General features: G+C 40.3%; 1 protein-coding gene across 1 annotated transcript in view; it reads right to left on the bottom strand.

Moving 5' to 3' along the window:
• The window catches only part of LOC311225992 (dynein axonemal heavy chain 7-like), a gene marked incomplete at both ends in the record, with an annotated part of 810,419 nt that overhangs the window by 460,781 nt on the left and 328,697 nt on the right, over positions 1 to 20,941 (bottom strand). Inside the window, 2 exon segments of the mRNA XM_084311374.1 lie at positions 13,872 to 14,093; positions 18,355 to 18,486. Of these exon segments, the coding sequence (XP_084167500.1) occupies positions 13,872 to 14,093; positions 18,355 to 18,486 (354 nt within the window).

Here is a 20,941-nt window from a genome sequence, read left to right as displayed (position 1 = left end):
ACGAGAGACCAAGTACACCTCAACTATGTGTCCAACCTCTGAAATTGAATCTGAGGACGAAGGAGATCTCCGCCAGAAAAGAAGATCCAGGTACAGTGTTCACTTTGTTAAAGGGACAACTCTCCCTAGGGTGTTGTAAATAATTGCACTGCTGTTGTAGTTGCAAGTAGTGCTAAAAGGATAACACACAGTGGCCTGAGGGCCTATGTATTCAGACTTTAGCCTTGACTAATAAACGTAGTATCATAACTACATTTATTACATGTGTGTATATATATAAAAAATAAATTGGCCAAATCAGCAGTATGTGCACTCGGACTCTGATGACCACTCGAGTAGCGACGCCAAAAGAAAACGTTTTGCCAAAGCACCTGATGTGGGTTTCCCAGGTATTGATGCAATGCATTTATTTTATATAGGCACTTTGGAAATGATCACTGCTACAGTTAATAATAATAATAATAATAATAATAATAATAATAATAATAATAATAATAATAATAATAATAATAATAATAATAATAATAATAATAATAATAATAATAATAATAATAATAATAATAATAATAATAAACAGTTAAACAAATTAGTCTGACCATGTACCGACAAATTGAGCATTTTAATTTGATTGGACTTCTGCATTTCTTGCAGTTATTCTATAGTTGGCCCAAAATATATACATTGTGAATAACATGCCAACTAAAATATGTTGTAGGACAGACTCCAAAATCGAGCCGGTCTCGTAAGGCGCTAAGATCCGGCAAGCCTCCAGTTGTGTGGCCACTAGGCCAAGAGCCTACAATGAATGGTATGTTGCTATGAATGTTAAAATGCCAACTAGATGACTGTTTAAACATGATTTGTAGCATCTTCAATTCTCACCCTGGCTTACCTTTTTTAGATTCTTTGGATGGTGGCATGATCTACAGCTATTTAGATTTGTTGCAGACTCCTGATCCAAATAACAGTAAGTGAACCCATATCTGTGTTCTTGTGAGGAGCTTGCTGGCAGGTCGCTGGCATCATGCATGCAACAGAATACATGTTTACAATGTGCATGCCAGCCCACTACAAAAATTCAAAGCCTTCACAACTTGCAAGCAATGTCACAATAAAAATGTGTAGTTGTACATAATGCTTTTATATTGAGCACAATTTCCACCATGTTTGAGTCGCAACTTATTTTACATTTCCCCTTTGTAGATCTGGTTACTAGCAATCAAACATTTTCTCACATGGGGGATTACAATAGCGTCATTTGCTAATAACTTTGTGTATTTCCTACTGTGTTTCAGCCGAGATGCCAGGATTTGATATTGTACAGTACCACCAGCTCCAGCAGGCCTCACATGTCCAGCAGCTGCAAGATCGACAAAGTGCAAGTAGTGGTATGATACTGTACTCTTTCAGTAACAGTGTTTTGAGAGACGGGGATACAACTCCTTACACCCCTTCCTGACAGAGCGACGCGAGCGAGCGAGAAAAAGTGATTAAAATGTATTCGTTTCAATCAGACTATCCTGACCTGCCGCGAGCGACAGTGAACTGAGCAGCGATGTCGTTCACCCCTCAAATATTCGCTCGCTGTGTCTCTAGTTGAGCGATTACGCGGCCGAGTCCCGCCCCTAAACACTTTTTATTGGTCGAGAATCCAGGTAACACACACTCGGACACGCGCTGCGTCATATCAGGACAGTGTCGTGTGCGATTTCGTCTCCAGTTCGCTCGCTTGCTGCCTGTCAGGAACCGGTGTTAGTGATTATGACTAGGGCTGTCAGTTTATCGCGTTAATTAGATTAATTAATTACACAGCAAATTATCGCGTTATGAAAATTAACTCAAAATTAATTACAAAAAAAAAAGCTTTTTTTTTTTTTTTTTTTTTATAATAATATTTTTTTTGTATCTCATTCATTCCAGAAGAATGTAGAAAACACATTTACAGACTTTTTTATTTTTTAATATGGTCCATTTGCATGTTCTTGGTATCTGATTCTAGGGACATCTATGAATCTCAGGGAATGTATTCCCAGTGTCAGAAATACTGTGGGCTAGATCCACAAAGAATGGATTGCACGGTGCAAGTTGCACCCTGGTCTGCATCCCCTTAACAATTGTGTGCCGTACTGTATTGTACCCATTCTGCAATCTGTTAATAACATTTTCATTCAATCAATCATTCTGCGCGGTGATTGATTGAATGAAAATTTTATTTTGAGTAAATTGTAATGAACCAAATGAGAGTATCAATAATTTTTTTTGTATCTTTGACTGTGAATAACACCATGCTCAAATTGACCAGACCTGAAAAATCTAAGCAAATTAATAGATGGAAGATGATTAAACAGAAGGTTTTGTAGATACAGTACTGAATTCTGCCATCCGGACACATGCAATTTGAAATATTATTATATAATATAGAATATCAGGCATAAAATGGTTATGCGATTAAAATGCGATTAATTAGATTAATTAATTACAAATCCTGTAATTAATTAGATTAATTTTTTTAATCGCCTGACAGCACTAATTATGACATGTATGTTAGTTTGACTGACAAGTCAGATTTTGTATTTATTTTTAAATATAATGATTTGTTTCTACAGGGATGTCGGGATGCAGCTCTGGGCAATACAACAGTCCCCCTGGCCTCTCACAATATGCACAAAATGGTATGCCATTTTAGAGGGAACTACCACCAGTTTGATCCAATGCAGTCAAACTATAGTGAAATATATAACTATGATTTTGTTTCTACAGCGATGTCAGGATACAGCTCAGGGCACTTCAACACCCCATCTGTTGTTTCACAGCGTAGACAGATGGCCGGCGATGACGGGCAGCTTATGAAAGGCAAGTCTATTGGACATGGTGTAATTCCTCGTGTGATTTGCTGCTTATTTTTATTTCTCACTTAATGATTTTAACTCTTCTTCTGAAGACCTTACCATCCAGAAGATGAATTCAATGCTTGCTGAATTACTTGTCGTGGTGAAGGATCTGTCCAGAGATGTGCAGTTCATCAAGACCGAGTTGGCTGAGGGCAACATATTTGGTGGGACCAGGGGACACGGGGTGGCCACCACAACCACTATGCTCCCCTTCCAGCTGCCAATCGCCAGTGAACAAGACTTCAATGAGGCAGAATCATTACTGATGGAGTAATCAGTCCGTCAAAAGATGGTAATTTATTGAACTGCATTCATTTATCAAATGTAATAATAATAATAATAATAATAGATTTCATTTGTAATGCGCTTAGATCATTTCAGTGTGGTCTTGTTCAGGGGAAAAATGTGTTTAGCACTTTCTAGTTCAAAACGTGTTAGAGCTTGTATATCTGCTATTTATGAAACGTTTTGAAATTGTTCAAATATACCGTTTACATATGGACAGGAGGGTTAATGTGGTTAAACCTAATGACTGGCATGGGCTGGAATATCAGTGCATGCATAAAGTGTGTGTATAAACAAGTTGGTTGCTCTGTGTTCATAAAATAAATGTTATGCTGTTTCTAACGCAGGGCCTTCATTTTCTTCTCTCTGATTTAGATTTCTCGCCTGGCTTTGGTAGGAGGCACCAATTCAGAGAACCTGATCAGACTGATGTTGAAAACTGCTATGACCAACGCCCTGGCCAGTGGGTTCAACTGGGCTGGAAAGAAAGACAAGCGTTGTTCAGAAAGCAAGAAGCCATTCAAGCACACCACACTACAAGCCTGCATGTTTGGTGAGCTTCCTCCCCTGCAAACTACTTCATAGGTTAAGTTTAGGTAGTGAGGTGGTGATGCTGGTGATGCTGGTGATTCAGAATATAATTATGCTGTTGCAAAAACTTTAAAAAAAAGTGTTATGTTGGAATAAAGTGATGAAAGTGCAACCTATAAGAAATGGACAACGTAATTGGTGAGCTTTAGAGGTGCATGGATACACATTGTATTGCCTAGATGGTGTCAGGCTAGGCGATTGCTTCTCTTTCCTGTCCAGTCTAACTGGATGCTGACTGTAGCTTGTTACTGTAGACCTACAGAGTGAGTAATTGAGTGATTAAAAAAAATCGCACTCATGTGAAGTGAGGGGTGCTCTTATCATCGTACATCATCTCACCTCTCTTCCTCACTATTTTATTTTTGTGTCTATCAGCTGCTGCTCGACAGTTTGACCCCAAGCTGACCGACCAGGACTACAGCGAAACTGTCAAGAAGTGGCTTCGTTATGCGCCAGACCGGGAGGGAGGCATCTCAAGGAACCGAAGTGACCCAAACTTAAGTCAAGCGAACCAGAGTCAAACTTAGGGTACCCCAGCACACACTGTTTCCTTGGTTCATACAGTACAAGGAATTACCCTCATGGACACTGTTCTTCCATGGACGGCATCTACTTGAATGACTTGCTGCTTCAGCCTGTTCTTGGAACCGAAGTGACCCAAACTTAATTGTCAAGCGAACCAGAGTCAAACTTAGGGTACCCCAGCACACACTGTTTCCCTGGTTCATACAGTACAAGGAATTACCCTCATGGACACTGTTCTTCCATGGACGGCATCTACTTGAATGACTTGCTGCTTCAGCCTGTTCTTGCAGTGTTTATTTTTTTATTTTAACCTTTATTTACCCAGGGTAGGTTCGCTGAGCACGGATGCTCTTTTTCAGCTACGCCCTGCTTCACATTCACATAGTTCCATTCACACCTGGGAGCTGCCCAGTACAACCACAGTCTGACACTGTTGGCCACTGAGCAACTCCACTGGAGCAGTTGGGGGTTTAGTGCCTTGCTCAAGGGCACTTCAGCGGTTGGTGTTAAGGGTATGGGAGAGAGTTATATGGGAGAGAGTTATAGAAACATTAGGGGTGTAACAGTACACAAAATCCACGGTTCGGTACGTACCTCGGTTCACGGTTCGGTATTATTTTCGGTACAGTGGGGGGGGGGGGGGGGGGGGGATACAAAAAAAATTGCTTTTCATTTATCTATTTATTTAACTGTATTAAACAATATAAAACGAATTGGCCATAATTGACTGAGCAAACTAATGCTTACTGCTGTAACCTACTAATAACACTTAAGTAAATCTGAAGATTATTATATAGCAGATGCCTTGGAGGATAAGTCGTGGACAACTGTAGATCATCTGAGCTCCACTGTGTTTAAATTAAAATCCTCTGCCATTGTTATTTAACCCTTGTGTCTGAAAACTAAAGTATTATACTCTTATTAGGGGACTAAATTGAAAAACTCCATAAAAAGATTATGTTGAAATAATTTCCCACTTTCTTTTCCATAAATATTTTATTCAACTTCATTTTTTATATTATTTTTGTAATGAAATACTCCCACTTTTCTGAAAAGAGTTGTTAAATATGACAAAAAAAACAATATGTGGTGGTTATGATCAGGCTGAAGTTGAATAAACAATGTATGAAGAGTAAAAAAAAAATACAAGATAATTAAAAGATTATGCCACATATTATGTTGGTTACAAACATAATCACTGCAAAGTTATCAAACAAATAAGAATCTGATCAGACACAAGGGTTACGTTGTTGTTCCCTTTCTAATTTCCTCAAAAACATCTAGTCTAGTTAATGTGATCAATATTATTTGACAATTGATGCTTTTTGTTGGACATTTCAGTCAGTGAGCTCATACTTTGAGCTCATAAATTTATAGTTAAAATGATTGAGACAACGCAATCCTGTCTTCGTTGTGCATGAATGCGTGTGCTCACCACACACAATACGTGTGTCACTATTCTGGCAGTGGCTATATATAGTATTGTTAATGAAAGGTCTGTTATAAGGTCTGTTATTTAATGTTTGTGTAAAAGGTTAACTGGTCACTGGAAGTATGATGAGACCCTCTTGAAAGAAAAAAATAAATGTTCATATTAAAGCCATGTTGTCATTTTTGTTCACACATTTTTGGAAATATGGTCATATAAGAATTTTTAACAACAATAGTGTGTTTAACAGCAGGAAAAAAACATGTAATGTTATGATGTATACATATCAGCAGCAATATTTTAATGTAAAATGTACATTAATCAGTATTGATTCCTTAACTTTACAAGTTACAAGTAGATGTACAAGTTACAAATGTACAAGTAGATTACCATTTAGATTATGGTTGAATAAACATTGATGTCTAACATTGATTCAATATAAAATCAACTAAAATGTGCATGTAGATTACCATTTAGATGATGGTTGAATCAACATTGATATAGTATCAGCTATGGTTGACACCTAACGTTGATTCAACATGTAAGTCATAGACAACGATTTGTATAATTTCGATGTCAGGCTTCAACATAGATTCAATATTTCTGCCTAACCCTATTTCAACGTTGATTCACTCATTTTTTGCTATCTGGGACACACACACACACACACACACTTATATAATGTATTATACTTCTATATACTATCTAATTTCTTTGTTATTTAGGGAGTGTGTAGTTGTAGTTGTTTAGTGATTAGGGTTGAGTGGGTGGCCCACTGACGATCTTAAACACTACAATAGTGGAGCAGTGGCCAGAGTCATTAAAGGCAGGCTGTACAAACATTTAAGGTGAAGCCGTTTTTATTGTTTTTTGTGTGTATATATTATTTGTTTTGGTCATAGTCGCTAGTAGAATATCATCTTCCCCGTTTGACCGAGTTGTGCAACTTTACTAGGACAAATATGCCTTTGAAATTGGAAGAGTTTGTGGCCAAGCCAACGGTTGCCCAGTTGAATTTGTGCACTAAGGAGGAGTTGTTGGTAATAGCAGGTCACTATGGTATCAAAATTGTCCAGAGTATGAGAAAGCAGCAGCAAAAATTGGAGCTGGTTGAGGCTTTAACTATCAAGGACGTTCTTCAGTGTTTTGTTTGTGAACCTTTGGAGGATGAGGAAGTCACAGGTGACCCTGTTTCTGCTAATCAGCTAGCGCTCAGAAAAATGGAGCTGGAGTTTAAGTTTGAGCAATTGAAACACAGAGACGCAGAGGCAGAACGTGTGCGCGCAGAGGCAGAGCGTGTGTATGCGCATGAGCTTGAACTTAGAATATTTGGGGGGGTAAGCGTACGCGCGGAGCGACACGAAGATAGGTTCGATGTTACTAGACTTGCGTTTGGTACCCCAATTCTTAGAAAAGGATGTTGATAAGTATTTTTCTATGTTTGAAAATGTGGCAACGACTCTGCATTGGCCTAATGATCACTGGGCGCTACTTCTCCAAAGTGTGCTCACCGGGAAGGCACAGCACGTTTACGCGTCACTTAGTCCAAGCACCCAGGATTACGCCGTGGTGAAGGCTGCTATCCTCAGAGCGTACAAGCTGGTGCCGGAGGCATATAGGCAAAAGTTCTGTGCGTTTAGGAAGAACAATGCACAGACCTACGTGGAATTTGCTTATGAGAAGGAGCTGCTTTTTGACCGGTGGTGTGCGTTGGAGAAAGTTGATAGCTTGGTAAAGATGCGGGAGCTCATTCTTCTCGAAGAGTTTAAAGCTTATTGTTTGCCTGATAATGTTGCGATGTATATCAATGAGCAGAAGGTGACTACGTGCTCGGTGGCTGCAGGTCTTGCAGATGAGTTTGTATTAACACACAAAGTGCTTTTTGACAAGCCTAGCTACCCGTGCGCAATACAGAGGGCAGGCAGAGCTGGAGCTTTGGTGACAAGCCCGTAGCCTCTGGCAGCGGTGACGTGGGCGATGGTGGTGAGCGAGGGATGAAGAGAGACACTCGTGAGTGTTTCCACTGTGGAAAGAAAGGGCACATACTGTAAAAGAGAACTGTTATGTCTTTCACAATGGTAACCGTCCTAATACGCAGATGCCGCAGATATCGCTGGTGGTGACACCCACTTCTCTGGGTAAAGGTATGAAAACCTATTTACCATTCATCAGTAGAGGGTTGGTGTCTTTGTCCAAGGGGGGTAGGAAGGTTCCTGTGACTATATTGAGGGACACTGCTGTGTCTCAGTCAATTATCCGTAGGAATGTGCTGCCCTTCGATAACAGGTCTAGGGTAGACGCTGGGATAAGGGTCAAATCTTTTGGTATGCATGTCATGAAAGTTCCACTACATACTATTCATTTAAAATCTGATCTGGTGTCGGGACCGGTGGTGATTGGAGTAGACAGCCGTTTCCCTATAGATGGGGTTTCATTAATCCTCTGGAACGATCTGGCAGGAGGAAAGGTGTTGGTAAAGTCAGGTGTCACTTGTGTTACAGCAGAGCCTGTTGTTGTGGAGGCTCTGGCGCATGAGTATATGGGAGTACTTTCATCATGTGCAGTTACGCAGGCAATGGCTAATAGGGGTCATGTTGAGAAGAAGGAGGAGGTGGCCTTGTTTGATACAATTGTACCCGTTAATAACGTGATGCCCGAATATCATAACCAGTGTTAATTTTGTCAACTAAAATGGTGACGAAAGATCTTCGTCAACGAAGGTTTTTTTCATGACGACAACGAGACGTGACGTCACGTTATTGAATACTATGTGACGCTAACGAGACTAAATCGTTTATTAAATATTGTTGACCACAACTGAGGACGCAAAAATGTAATTTACAAAAACCAGGACGAAATTTCTCTTCATGTATGTTGATATTGTTGACTAAAACAAGATGAGACAAAATAATGATAACTTTTCTTAATGCCATCGTCCCGACAGAACAGTGTGACGGCTGACGGGAGCTCTGTGTTATTAGCATTAGCTGAAGAGCTATTTGAAAAGCTAGTTTTAGCTTAACGTTACCTTGGCTAAAGTTGGGACTATTCATAATCCAGCTGCAGACCTGCAAGCAAAGTACAGCAAGTTGGCAAAGGAGTATTCCAAGGTAAATCACTTTTTCACCAGTAACGTTACATTGTTTGTATTTCCATCTAGCTCGTGTTAGCTAGTGGCTAACCTAGCTCACGCTAATGTGGCTAACTGATCGACCTCTCGCACACAATTAATGACATACCGGTGACAATGTTTAGCTTTTAGTGCCAAATGATAATGATAATGAGTCTGAGGCGGAGTCTCAAAAGAGAATGTTGAATATTTATTGTGCATTTAAAATCACAACAGAGCCTCTGCTACTACAGTAGCTAACCTAAACGGAGCCTTCTGGATAGGAGGAAGTGCGCAACAACGTATAATGTCCGTGTGGAACCAATGTGCTAACAACCTTTTCGTGGGTGAAGCATAGTTGAGCATAGAACTTTTAATGATACTAATACTAATCTATACAATCACCTGTTGTTGAATAAATACCATTACTTTCTACTAGTTGTTACTAAAAAACAGTATATATAAAACAGTAGCTGTAAAAAAGAAAAAAAAAGAAAAAGTTTTATAATTTATATAATATCATTTTTTTTGTACATTAACTAAAAACAGACAAAAATGCCATCCGTTTTCGTCGAAAAAAACTGACTAAGACATTTAGTTGACTAAAACTGACTAAACTAAAAATAAATGAAGATGACTAAATATGATGAAAACGAAAAAGGAGACTAAAACTAAAACTAAAATGAAAATAGCTGCCAAAATTAACACTGATCATAACTGTGATTTACTTATGGATGAGTCCCAGGGTGTGTTATCACAGGAGCCTGAGACTGAGGGGGCGCTCCCGGGGGGCTTGACCTGTTTTCATCTCCTCAGCTGTTGCTAGGTGGGTCTGCTAGCAGCGCTGGTAATCTTTCTTTTGCTTGCGAGGAGTTTATCGCTGATCAGTAGGGCTGACCTTCGATTTTTTTTGGCATTCGAAGCTTCGGGGCCGAGATTCGATTTTAATTCGAAGCTTCGAGATAAAAAAATATATTCTAATTTTATTTTCCAATTCGAATACCATGCCCATCTAATGAAGCTTCGAAGCTTCGAAGTATTTAAGACAGCCCTATTCAGAATAGTGATCCCAGCCTATCGTGCCGTTTTGAGAAAACTGTGTTGGTGGAAGAGGGGGAGTCTCTAGTGGATCCTGTTGAGGGTGTCTTGGGCTCATCTTCATTGTCTGTGTCTGTCCTTGAACCTGTGTCTACCGGACCTGTGTCAGCCTCGGTGGTGGCTCCACCTGGAGTTGACAATGATAATGACAGTCTTTGTGTTTCAGAAAAGATGGGGGAGCTGGAGGATGAGGTCATTGACCATTGTCTTGGCCGCCTTTCACACCCTGGCCAGGCCTGACCCGGGCCAGCTGGGACTGTTGTCGATGTCATCGTGGTTTAGCTTGTGTGCCACAGTCAGACCCGGCTAGACCATTTCTAGTCCCAGTCAACTGAACATCTTTTTTACATTTTTAGTTTGATAGCAATGTTATGCATACTTATTGACGATTTGTTTTCAGCCACTGGTGATCATAGGAAAATGTATGAGGTATATAAGACCTCTGGGGATGCAGATGCAGATAATCTGTAGGCCAAGTTAACCTAGAATATGTCTTTATTTTTTTTTTTACTCTGTCTTCTTGCTAGAAATGCCTTAAGCAGGGTTTAGGTTGTCCTGATAGGTAGAATGACTGAATTAGGAATAAGCAAATGAACAACATGCAGTGTTGCAAAAAAAACTTGCTTGCTGATAATGGAAAATGTGGGGAATTGTCTTGCTAAATCAAGGCAGCTCACAGCGTATCACCTGCACTGTACAGGGCATTTTGGAATCCCGCAGTGTTAATATTAATTAGCCCAGAACATAATATAGTCTTTCTCTCTTGACCCCAGAAGAGTGTTGTTCTTCACTGTACTCTGGTACTCTGGTTTGTTTTTTATCCGTAGGGTTGTGTGGCTATATACTGTAATAATCCGTCTGGATATTAATATTGTTCTGTTTTTCAGGTATCTTGAGCTTGCTTGAGCGGGAAGTAATCTGGGAGCCTCCGGGTCCGTTGGACTTCGGATCGATGCTGCCCGCTTCCGATTTATGATGGGCTTAATTATTTACATTACTGTATGTCATGTTTTGTGGGCCGTGTGCGCCTCCAGCATGTGGGACCGGGAAGGGCTTGCACACGGACGCAAGGGATTGGGTTGTCGGACAGTGACTCAGTAATTGTATATAAAAAATATTTAAAAAAGACATGGAAAGGTATGGTGTAGGCAATGTTAAACTTAAAGAGAAGACGGAGGTCTCTGTGTGCCCAGTTGAGGTCTGGCACCCTGCCATTGGCTGTGGAAGTGGGTAGATTCCAAGGTAAACCTGAGGAGGAGCGGTTGTGTGTTCTATGTTATCTGGGAGTGGTGGAAGATGAATATCATTTTGTTTTTTATTGCCCTTTGTACACCGATTTGAGGAGGGCTTTATTTGAGAAAATTCTAATTGTAATCCGGATTTGTTTTGGCAGTCTGAGAGTTGTATGTTGAGTTGTTTTTTTGTGGAGGACATCTTCAGTTTTGCAGGATTTTTGGAGAAAGCATGGCACTTGAGACAAAACACACTATATCCTATATAATTGTATATGAATTCCTCTTGTTTCTTTGTTTACATACATTGCTTACAGCTTGTGTTATATTACGTTTTATTGTATTTTCTTTTTTTTGTGGCCATCTTGGTCTATATGTCATAATTTGTCAAGTAATTTGTCAAGTATACTATTACTTATTGTTTATGTGTCTTGTAAGCCCATATGGGCTGGGCATACACCTGTATGTAAGACACGAAAATAAAAAACATCAAATCAAATCATGTACAGTTCTGTGTTTTGTTTGTCATTATTTTATGTTACTCCTTGATTACAAAACCATGGTAATTATAATTAAATATCTTTTTGTTGGTTACTTTGGCTACCGTCTCCTCATTATGTTACATTGACAAGACAACAAGCACTCCTTCAGTCAATGGTAACGTAATAATTCCCCACAAACTCCTGATGGGGTGAACAGCACTGTCTAAAATGTTCTTAAAGTAGTAGTCCACAAGATACTCATTACACCCATGTGCATGGAGCGCTGCAAGGGGGTATAGGGAAGTGTAGTCTGACGTCACTTTAGTTTCCCACGCGGTCCACCTGTATATGGATTTATCATTGGGAAAATGTATTATCGGCTATTGTAATAATTCTGCCTCATGAACATTGGCAAGCTTTCCATTTTTGCACAAAATGAGTTCCCTTCTACATTTACATTTACATTTAGTCATTTAACTGACGCTTTTATCCAAAGCGACTTACAAGTTCTGTATGACAGGTCATCAGGAAGGGTACAACTCTATCAGCTGAGTAACCATGTTCATCAAAGTGTTGCGTGTTACAGTGTAGGTTAGTTTATTAGGACAAGTGCATGACAGTTAGTTAGGGTTAGATTTTATTTTTATTTTTTTTCATTATTTCAGATAATGGTTGAAGAAGTGCGTCTTTAGTCGACAGCGAAAGATTGGACGGGATTCGGCTGTCCTAACTGGGGTGGGTAGTTCATTCCACCATTGTGGGGCAAGGACTGAGAATAGGCGGCTTCTCTTTGATGACCCTCCCGGAGCTTGGATAGGAGTAGGTCTGAGGCGGCCAGAAGATGCAGAGCGTAAGGGTCTTGAGGGTAGTTAGAGACCATTGACCGGAGGTAGGCGGGAGAGGTTCCCTTTGCTGCACGGTATGCTAGGCCGAGGGCCTTGAAGCGGATACGTGCAGCAATGGGGAGCCAGTGCAGGTCCCTAAGAAGTGGGGTGACATGGGCCGACTTCAGTAGGTTTGTGATCAGGCGGGCCGCTGCGTTTTGAATGAGTTGAAGAGGCTTGGTGGCAGTGGCCGGGAGGCCAGCTTCTATCACTAACATTATTGTTTAAGCATTTTTGGTTGAAATACAATTATACGTAATTATTTTACCATTAATTGCGAATTGTTTCATGTTGAGCTATAGATTGTGGATGAATACACACAGAAAGGTACACCATGCCAATGTTCATGTTTTATTTGTTTTAAATGAGACGATTTAGAAATGTGTCCATTGGAAATACATTGCAATTTCAAGCAAGGTGGACCGGCCGGAAACAACAATGACGTAACCACTACACCTCCCTATTGCGGTCACTCCTGTCCGTGTGTCTGTCTGCACCAGAAACTTTGAAAGATTGACAGCAGGTCAACTGGCTGTGCATTAGCCCCAGTTGTGTCGCAGCTGAGAAATAATTGCAAAGACTTCGTCAGACATGACTCTGTGTTTGTAAAACAGTTAACACTTTGGATTTATGTGGCTCATTCGGTTGGGCCGTGCAGAAACAAAATTTTCCTATTTTGTGTTCATAATGTTTTTTTTGTATCCACTTTTTCTCCTTATTTTTCTATTTTTCTCCCATCCCAATTTCGCCTCGCCAATTCTCCCTTCAATTCTCCCCTCCCCTGTCTCGAACGTTGCTAGACTATGCCTCCCACTGGTCGGCTGCAGTGAGGACCAAGCCTTGCATCACGTGTCCCCTCCGGTACACGAGGAGGCAGCTGTCACATCTTTTCACCTGAACAGCGCAATCTCTCAGTGGCGAGGAGTAGCACGTGGGAGGCTCACGCTGCCCCCGATACTTCCTGATTCTGCTGTACAGGCGCACCAACCGACCTGTAGGAGTCGGCGTCCACAACGTCCAATCCATACCCTCCAGCTTTCCCACCCCTAACACTGCCAATTGTGTTAGTATGAACGACCAGCCAAGCTGGTAGCAACGCCGAGAGCTGGGCTCGAACCCAGCAATCGTGTTCATAATGTAAACAAAGATCATATTCCATATAATCTGGGTAAATGTCACTTTTGAAAACAATTGAAAACAAGAAGCGCTGCATTGAAATTTACTTGGTTGGTGTTTTGCTGTTTGAATGCTTGTGTTTACTGCAACCAGTCCTATGGGCCTGGTGATTTGAACAACAATCCTTCTTTGAACAGAGGACACAGGTGTTCCCCGGGAGGGTACCCACCTCTTTGATGAAGCGGTATTGGTAGAGCGTGCCCTCTGTGGGCGGGGGCACAGTCAGCTGTTTGAGCGGAGGCTCCATGGTGGCCAGGATGCCATGGCGGACCTGGGTCTCCTCACTCAGGGGTCCTTCCAGCATCTCCCGCACCACGGCGTCAAACTTCACCCTGCCCACCTCGTTGCAGCTGGCGCCCACTGACCACACCAGACAGAACACAAAGACGCCCTGTGGTGGAAAAGAGCAGTCTTTAGTATTTCTAGGTCAATAGGGGAAAGGCTCATTTGAATCTCTGGGAAAGACAACTACACACTGATTTATGCTACTGTGTGGGCATTTTTGGATAAAAAAATTATAATTCGGGCACCCAAGTGGCGACCCATGTAACGCGCTGCTTCGCGAAGCGGCCGACCCAGGTTCGATTCCTGGACCCGGCGTCCTTTGCCGAATGTCTTCCCCCCGCTCTGTCTCCCGTTCTTCCTCTCTCTCTCCCTCTACCGGACTGTCCGGTAGTACAAACAAATAAAAATAAATAAAAAATTCAGTAGTGCTCGGTTTTTCCTAGTCCATCTACCTGCATGGCATTACTGTAACGTGGGGTGAACCAATGTAACACTGTAAGATCTGGAATGTAGGCATGGTGTGTGGAATATTAAAACATTAATGAGCCTATACCAGATAATCTGCTAGTGAGCACAACTTCTAACAAAACGTAAAAAAATTAAATCGTTATGAAGTTTTGCAATTACTATGACTGCAATTTCTTCTAACAAACACGTACGTGCCTTTGTCCATAGTATACAGGCATCTCTGAGGGGGAAAAAGCCTGAATCACGCCCCCCCCCCCCCCCCCCCCCCCAATCCACAGAGACCGCTTTTGCTGGGAAAGGGGAAGAAATGAGACTTGGAAATGAGGCTTGACAGCAACACTATCGCCCTATAAAAGGCTGATTAATTCAACACTTTGATAATGACTGGTTGAAAAACATGGTGAGAGGGGGGTGGGGGGCATTCAGCAGCGCAGTCGACCACAGGGGGATAATAGCAGTGCTTTTGCCAGATATGATTCAGAGCAAAGGAATAAATGGGAGCTCATGCGAGGGGCAGGGGAAAGGGCCCTGTGTGGAGGCGGACCTGATGGGAAGAGGCAGCCTGTGTGGAGCGTGGAGCTCGCTTTGCTGATGAAGATCAAAGCGGAGCTCGTCATGTGGGGTTTCAAGAAGCAATGCAGTGGGTGCTAGAGGAGTCAGAGTGAGCCAGAGGAGTCAAAGTGAGCCAAATGAGTCAAAGTGAGCCATAGAAGTCAAAGTGAGCCAGAGGAGTCAAAGTGAGTCAAAGTGAGCCAGAGGAGTCAAAGTGAGCCGGAGGAGTCAAAGAGAGTCAAAGTGAGCTAGAGGAGTCAAAGTGAGCCAGATGAGTCAAAGTAAGCCAGAGGAGTCCTTGAGCAAGACACTTTGGATGATTTTTTCACTACAGTGGCATCAACACTCGTGAAGAAGTTACCCGAACCCACTGGACAGTTTGGTAGTAGTCATGTATTTAATTATTATTCAGATAAGGTTGACCAGGATTCCTTCAAATTACAACCAGTGGACATGGCTCTGGTAGAAAAAACGATCAATACCCTAGGCAAGGACAAAGCTACTGGAATAGACGGCTTACCAGTGAGGTTTATCAAAGACGGAGCAAACCAGATTAGTGAACCTCTAACACATATCATCAACCTATCACTGAAACAGGGTATCGTACCCGACGACTTAAAATGTGCCAGAGTAATTCCACTACACAAAAAAGGAGATAGGACAAACGAGGGAAACTATAGTCCAGTTTCTATTCTCAGCGTCATCTCCAAAGTTCTTGAGAAGGTCATATTTAATCAAATATCAGATTTTCTTAAACAGACAGATCTCCTTTATCAATTCCAGTCTGGCTTTCGCCCTGGGTATTCTACGGATGCTTGCCTGATTGATCTCACTGACCATATTCGAACCCAGATGGACTGTGGCAAACTAACTGGCATGGTTCTGATTGACCTGCAGAAAGCGTTTGATACTGTTGACCATCAGATCCTGCTTGAGAAGCTCAAAGCCTGTGGGATGGACGATGGGTCGGTGAGATGGTTCAGGTCGTACTTGACTGGGAGGACCCAGGTTGTGAACATAAATGGTGTTGCATCTTCATATAATGAAATAACATGTGGGGTGCTGCAAGGCAGCATCCTTGCTCCATTGCTCTTTTCACTATTTTGTAAAACTTCTGCATATCATCTATCTCTATGGATGCCCCTAACTTGTTACTCATATCATCTGAATCAGTAGTCTCATATATACAAAAAAAACTGTTACTGCCCCCTCCCCCACAAACAAAGAAATGGGGACAGAGCAGATACACGTTATTAAATGATAATCAAAAGGAAACACAATGTTTTCATAACTGAAACATGGCTGAATGCTTGGTTTTATAACACAAGGGAAATTGAAACGATACAATCACATGTTTTTATTTTATTTATCCTTTATTTATCCAGGAATGTCCCATTGAGATACAAGATCTCTTCTTCCAGGGAGTCCTGACCAACACGGCACACAACAAGTTTCAACATAAAACAGGGCATTAAACAAAAAACATACAATTCAAATATAAATACAGAAGGTCATTTGTGCAGTGGCAAGGAGCATAATCACATCAACAATAGCATCAGGTGATGATGTAGGCTATTATTGAAGCTCCCTTTTGTCTTTCTGATGGGTATATATTGCAATGAATGATACTGTAAATGTTATTAGTTGCTCTTTGAAGAGAAAAGATGTAACGTTAGATATTTATTTTTTGGTGTAGAAGTATGGGCACCTGTTAGACGGGTGTAACTGGGTTTACTAAATTCTCAAAATGTGTAAAAAAAAAAAAAAAAAAATTAATTTGTTGAGGTCCTAGTCTGGGGGAGGGGAGGGGGGGTCTGGCCTAGAGTTTTTTTTTGTTTTTTGTTTATATTGAGTTTTAATTTTTATTTCAGGGGGGGGGTGGTTTATTTTGTATCTATTTTTCTGTAACTCGGGGAGGGGGGCAGTTGGCAGCATTTCCTTTTGTATGGTTGTTGAACTGTTGAACTGATGCTGTAAAACTGGAAAAAAAAGTACAAAATACCAATAAACATATTGTTTAAAAAAAAACAATAGCATCAGGTAAAACAGTTACATGTTTCATAAAGGGCCAATCGTAGCATACCTTTAAAAGCATTCACAGTAGGAAGTGCCTGTAGACAAAGTTTTACTTGCAACGTATTCCATAAAAAGGGAGCATAGTGGGAGAATGCAGCTTTACCAAGCTCTGACTGCATCAAAGGAACATTTAAAAGCATCCCATTTGCTGCTCGTCTGGTATTAAAAAAGCAAGTATAAAAGGACAGAAGTCTGGAGATATATAAGGGCAGCTTACCTAGCAATGACTTAAGGATAAAAATCAACATGTGTGATTGTCTTCTTTGGTACAGAGAGGACCATCCTAATGACTGATACAAAGTGCAGTGGTGGGTGCGAGAGCCTGCACCCGTTACAAAACGTATGGCAGTATGGTACGCAGAATCCAGCTTTTTAAGCAGGGAGGAAGGAGCATGCATATAGATTACATCGCCATAGTCTAATACAGGCAGAAAGGAACTCTGCACAATTCTCTTCCTGGCTTCAGACGGGAAACATTTCTTTAACCGGAAGAAAAAGCCCAGTTTAGGTCTAAGTTTTCTCAGTAGGTTCCCAATATGAACATCAAAGGCCGTCTTTTCATCAATCCATATGCCCAGATATTTATAGGATGCTACTTTGTCAAGGCATGTCCCTTCCAGTGTCAGAATCGGAGGGACAGCTGTATTAGCTCGAGAGCGAGAGAAGGTCATATAAAAGGATAACGTTAATGTTAAGTTAAAAACCACTCAAAATCAAAGTTCAGTATTCTTCACGCAACTTTTTTTCTTATATTTCTGTGCCACTTCATTCATCACGTCAGACAAAGTTAGATCTCTGCTTAAGATTACAATGTATTTTACCCATTTTCGTCGGACATAACACTGGCTATATGGCTAGCAACATTGCCAAACTATTTGACGTTATCTTGGGGCAACAGCTAACGATTAGAGAGGCTACCCGCACTTGGAAACACCGTCGCCCAAGATTCCCACTTCTTACTGGTACATACGTTCATAGTCTTTAGATGACTAAATATAGATGAATACTCATGACATTTGATATATATATTCTAAAATAAGTATAATTTCACTTCACTTACCTGTCGACATGAAATTCCCAACAGCTGACGGTAAAAAAAGCCCGGATGTCGCACAAAATGGGGCGTGACCGAATTTGGTATTGGGCATTCCCAGACAAAGAGAGTGACAGAGATTGGTTTACGTTCCGTTAGACAAATAGAAGACACCTACAAGAATGGGGGACAATCAAACAGGAAAGCATGAGTATAAAACCCCTCGCTTCCATCTTACCTCCAGCCAGGAGCAGACATCCGTCTCATTCATGCTCTTCATCTTGGCTTCATCGTGGAACTCGTCCATCATGCAGTCCATCAGGTTCATCATGGAGTTAACAAGGTTGGTGTCTGACGTCAGGGACAGCTCCTGAAACACAGGCACAGAGAGGACAAGCCCTTAGATGAAAGTAGAAATGCACGGATACAATGTTTTCCTCCTAATACAGATACTTAGTGAGAGAGAGATTAGGTATTGACCTTCTGTCACATTATGCAAAACACACCCATTTTAGGGCTTCTCTGATTGGTCGAGGATTCAAGGAGGCGGGACATACGGTTTCGAGGGGAGGGACATCCGGTTTAGGAGGGGAGGGACATCTGGCTACAGAAGGGGAGGAGTTTTCAGATTTTTTTCAAAATAAAAGATTCAAACGTTTTTTTATTTTCAGATTGTGTGTATTCCAAAGTTATTTTTTTCAGATTGTATTTGTGTATTCCAAGTTTTTCAAAATACGTTTTTTTATTATCAGAAATAAAAGATTCAAACGTTTTTTTTTCATATTGTATTTGTGTATTCCAAGTTTTTCAGAATACGTTTTTTTTTATTGTCAGAAATAAAAGATTCAAACGTTTTTTTTTCAGATTGTGTGTATTCCAAGGTTTTCAGAATAAACATTTCACAATATGTATTCCAAAAGTCTTAAGAATATAGTTTTACAATAAGTATTCCAAAAGTCTTAAGAAAAATACAATATCTTCACAATATGTATTTGTGTATTTTCACAATGTGTGTATTCCAAGGTTTACAGATTAAACATTTAAACTGTGTGTGAGAATTAAGTTACAGAATTAAGAATAAAATACATTTTGTGTATTCCAAATGCCAAATGTAAAATGCCAAATGTATTATTCTTCAGAAATGTTCAATGTATCTGTGTTCAGAATAAGTGTATCTTAAGAATAAATGTATCTTCTGTCCGTTTGCTGTTGGTGTGTAGAAAGAATTCTCCCCTGCTGTGTGTTCTCTCAAGTGTCTCTCAGCAGATTGTCTCCACTCAGTAGGCTGTCTCCTCTCTGTAGGCTGAAATGACACAGAAACATTAGAGTGGTTCTGACACTGTCACGATTCTGAAGTGACAGCCCCCTGCGTTGTCATAGAAGGTGGGAGAATGAAGATGGGCCTATAGGGAAGCCTAAAACTACTATATGCAGCTTCTGTCAAACCAGATTTACGACCCTCCGACTTCCCCCTTTCTGCAGAGGTGTGTGTGGCTATGTGTGTATGTGTGTCTGTGTGTGTATGTGGTCTAAGTTGTTAGAGAATTAAGAATAAAATACATTTTGTGTATTCCAAATGTCAAATGTAAAATACAATGTCACAATCTTTAGATAATTGTGTTCAGAAAATTACAAATGTAATGTGTCTATATTTTATAGTTTCATATGGAAGAGTGTGTTTAAGCAAAAGTCTAAATAAAAGAAAATACAAATGCAAGTGAATAATAGGTTGATGTTGTTTGAAAAAAAGTGATAACTTGTAACCACAATAAGTATGTATGTATGTATGTATGTATGTATGTATGTATGTATGTATGTATGTATGTATGTATGTATGTATGTATGTATGTATGTATGTATGTATGTATGTATGTATGTATGTAGGTAGGTAGGTAGGTAGGTAGGTAGGTAGGTAGGTAGGTAGGTAGGTAGGTAGGTAGGTAGGTAGGTATGTATGTATGTATGTATGTATGTATGTATGTATGTATGTATGTATGTATGTATGTAAGTATGTATGTATGTATGTATGTATGTATGTATGTATGTATGTATGTATCTATGTATGTATCTATGTATGTATGTATCTATGTGTGTCTGTGGGTGTGTGTGATTATTTTTGTTATATTGATAGAGGATATAAAAAAATATCAGTTTTTTCCATATTTGACAGTGAATAACACCATGCTAACATTGACCAGGCGTGAACAATTGCCACTGAGCTCATTCAGCACCTTCTTGAGATCACCTGTACAAGAAATCTAAGCAAATTAATAAAGGACAGATTGATTCCGAGGCTCTTGTCAAAACAAAGGACTTCCATGGCTTATTCTACCATTCTACCCATTTCTCGTTGTGATCAGCCCCCGCTTAGGTGGTTAAATGTGTTGATTTGTGTTAACTGTAATGTTTAATGTATGTTTTATACAGTGTACATAGTGTGTCTCTATACATAGTGTACTATTGTGCTAATGTAATAGTGTATAATAGTGTAATAGTATTTTAGTATAATCAGTATTTTTACACAGTATCAGTCTTCTCTTAGATTCATTACTGGAATCTAAGATTCATCCTGTATTATAAGGTGGGTTGGTCTTCTCTATCAGAGAGGTGAAATAGGCATTGGTATCTGTTTATCTTTATCTTTAAGGCACAATTATGCTAGAATGGAATTATGGACCTTATCTGACCCACTCAAATGTTTGTTTGTTTGACAAGTCTGAACTTGTTACGTCTGCCTTTTGTTTTGATGCACCAGCTTCCTAGAATGATCTTCAACTCACACTAAATTCTAAAACATTCTAAAACATTATCACAAACCTAATTAT

This window comes from Notolepis coatsorum (genome assembly GCF_963971535.1).
Source record: "Notolepis coatsorum genome assembly, chromosome: 3".
Taxonomy (NCBI): domain Eukaryota; kingdom Metazoa; phylum Chordata; class Actinopteri; order Aulopiformes; family Paralepididae; genus Notolepis; species Notolepis coatsorum.
This window is presented reverse-complemented; position numbering and strand designations above follow the sequence as displayed.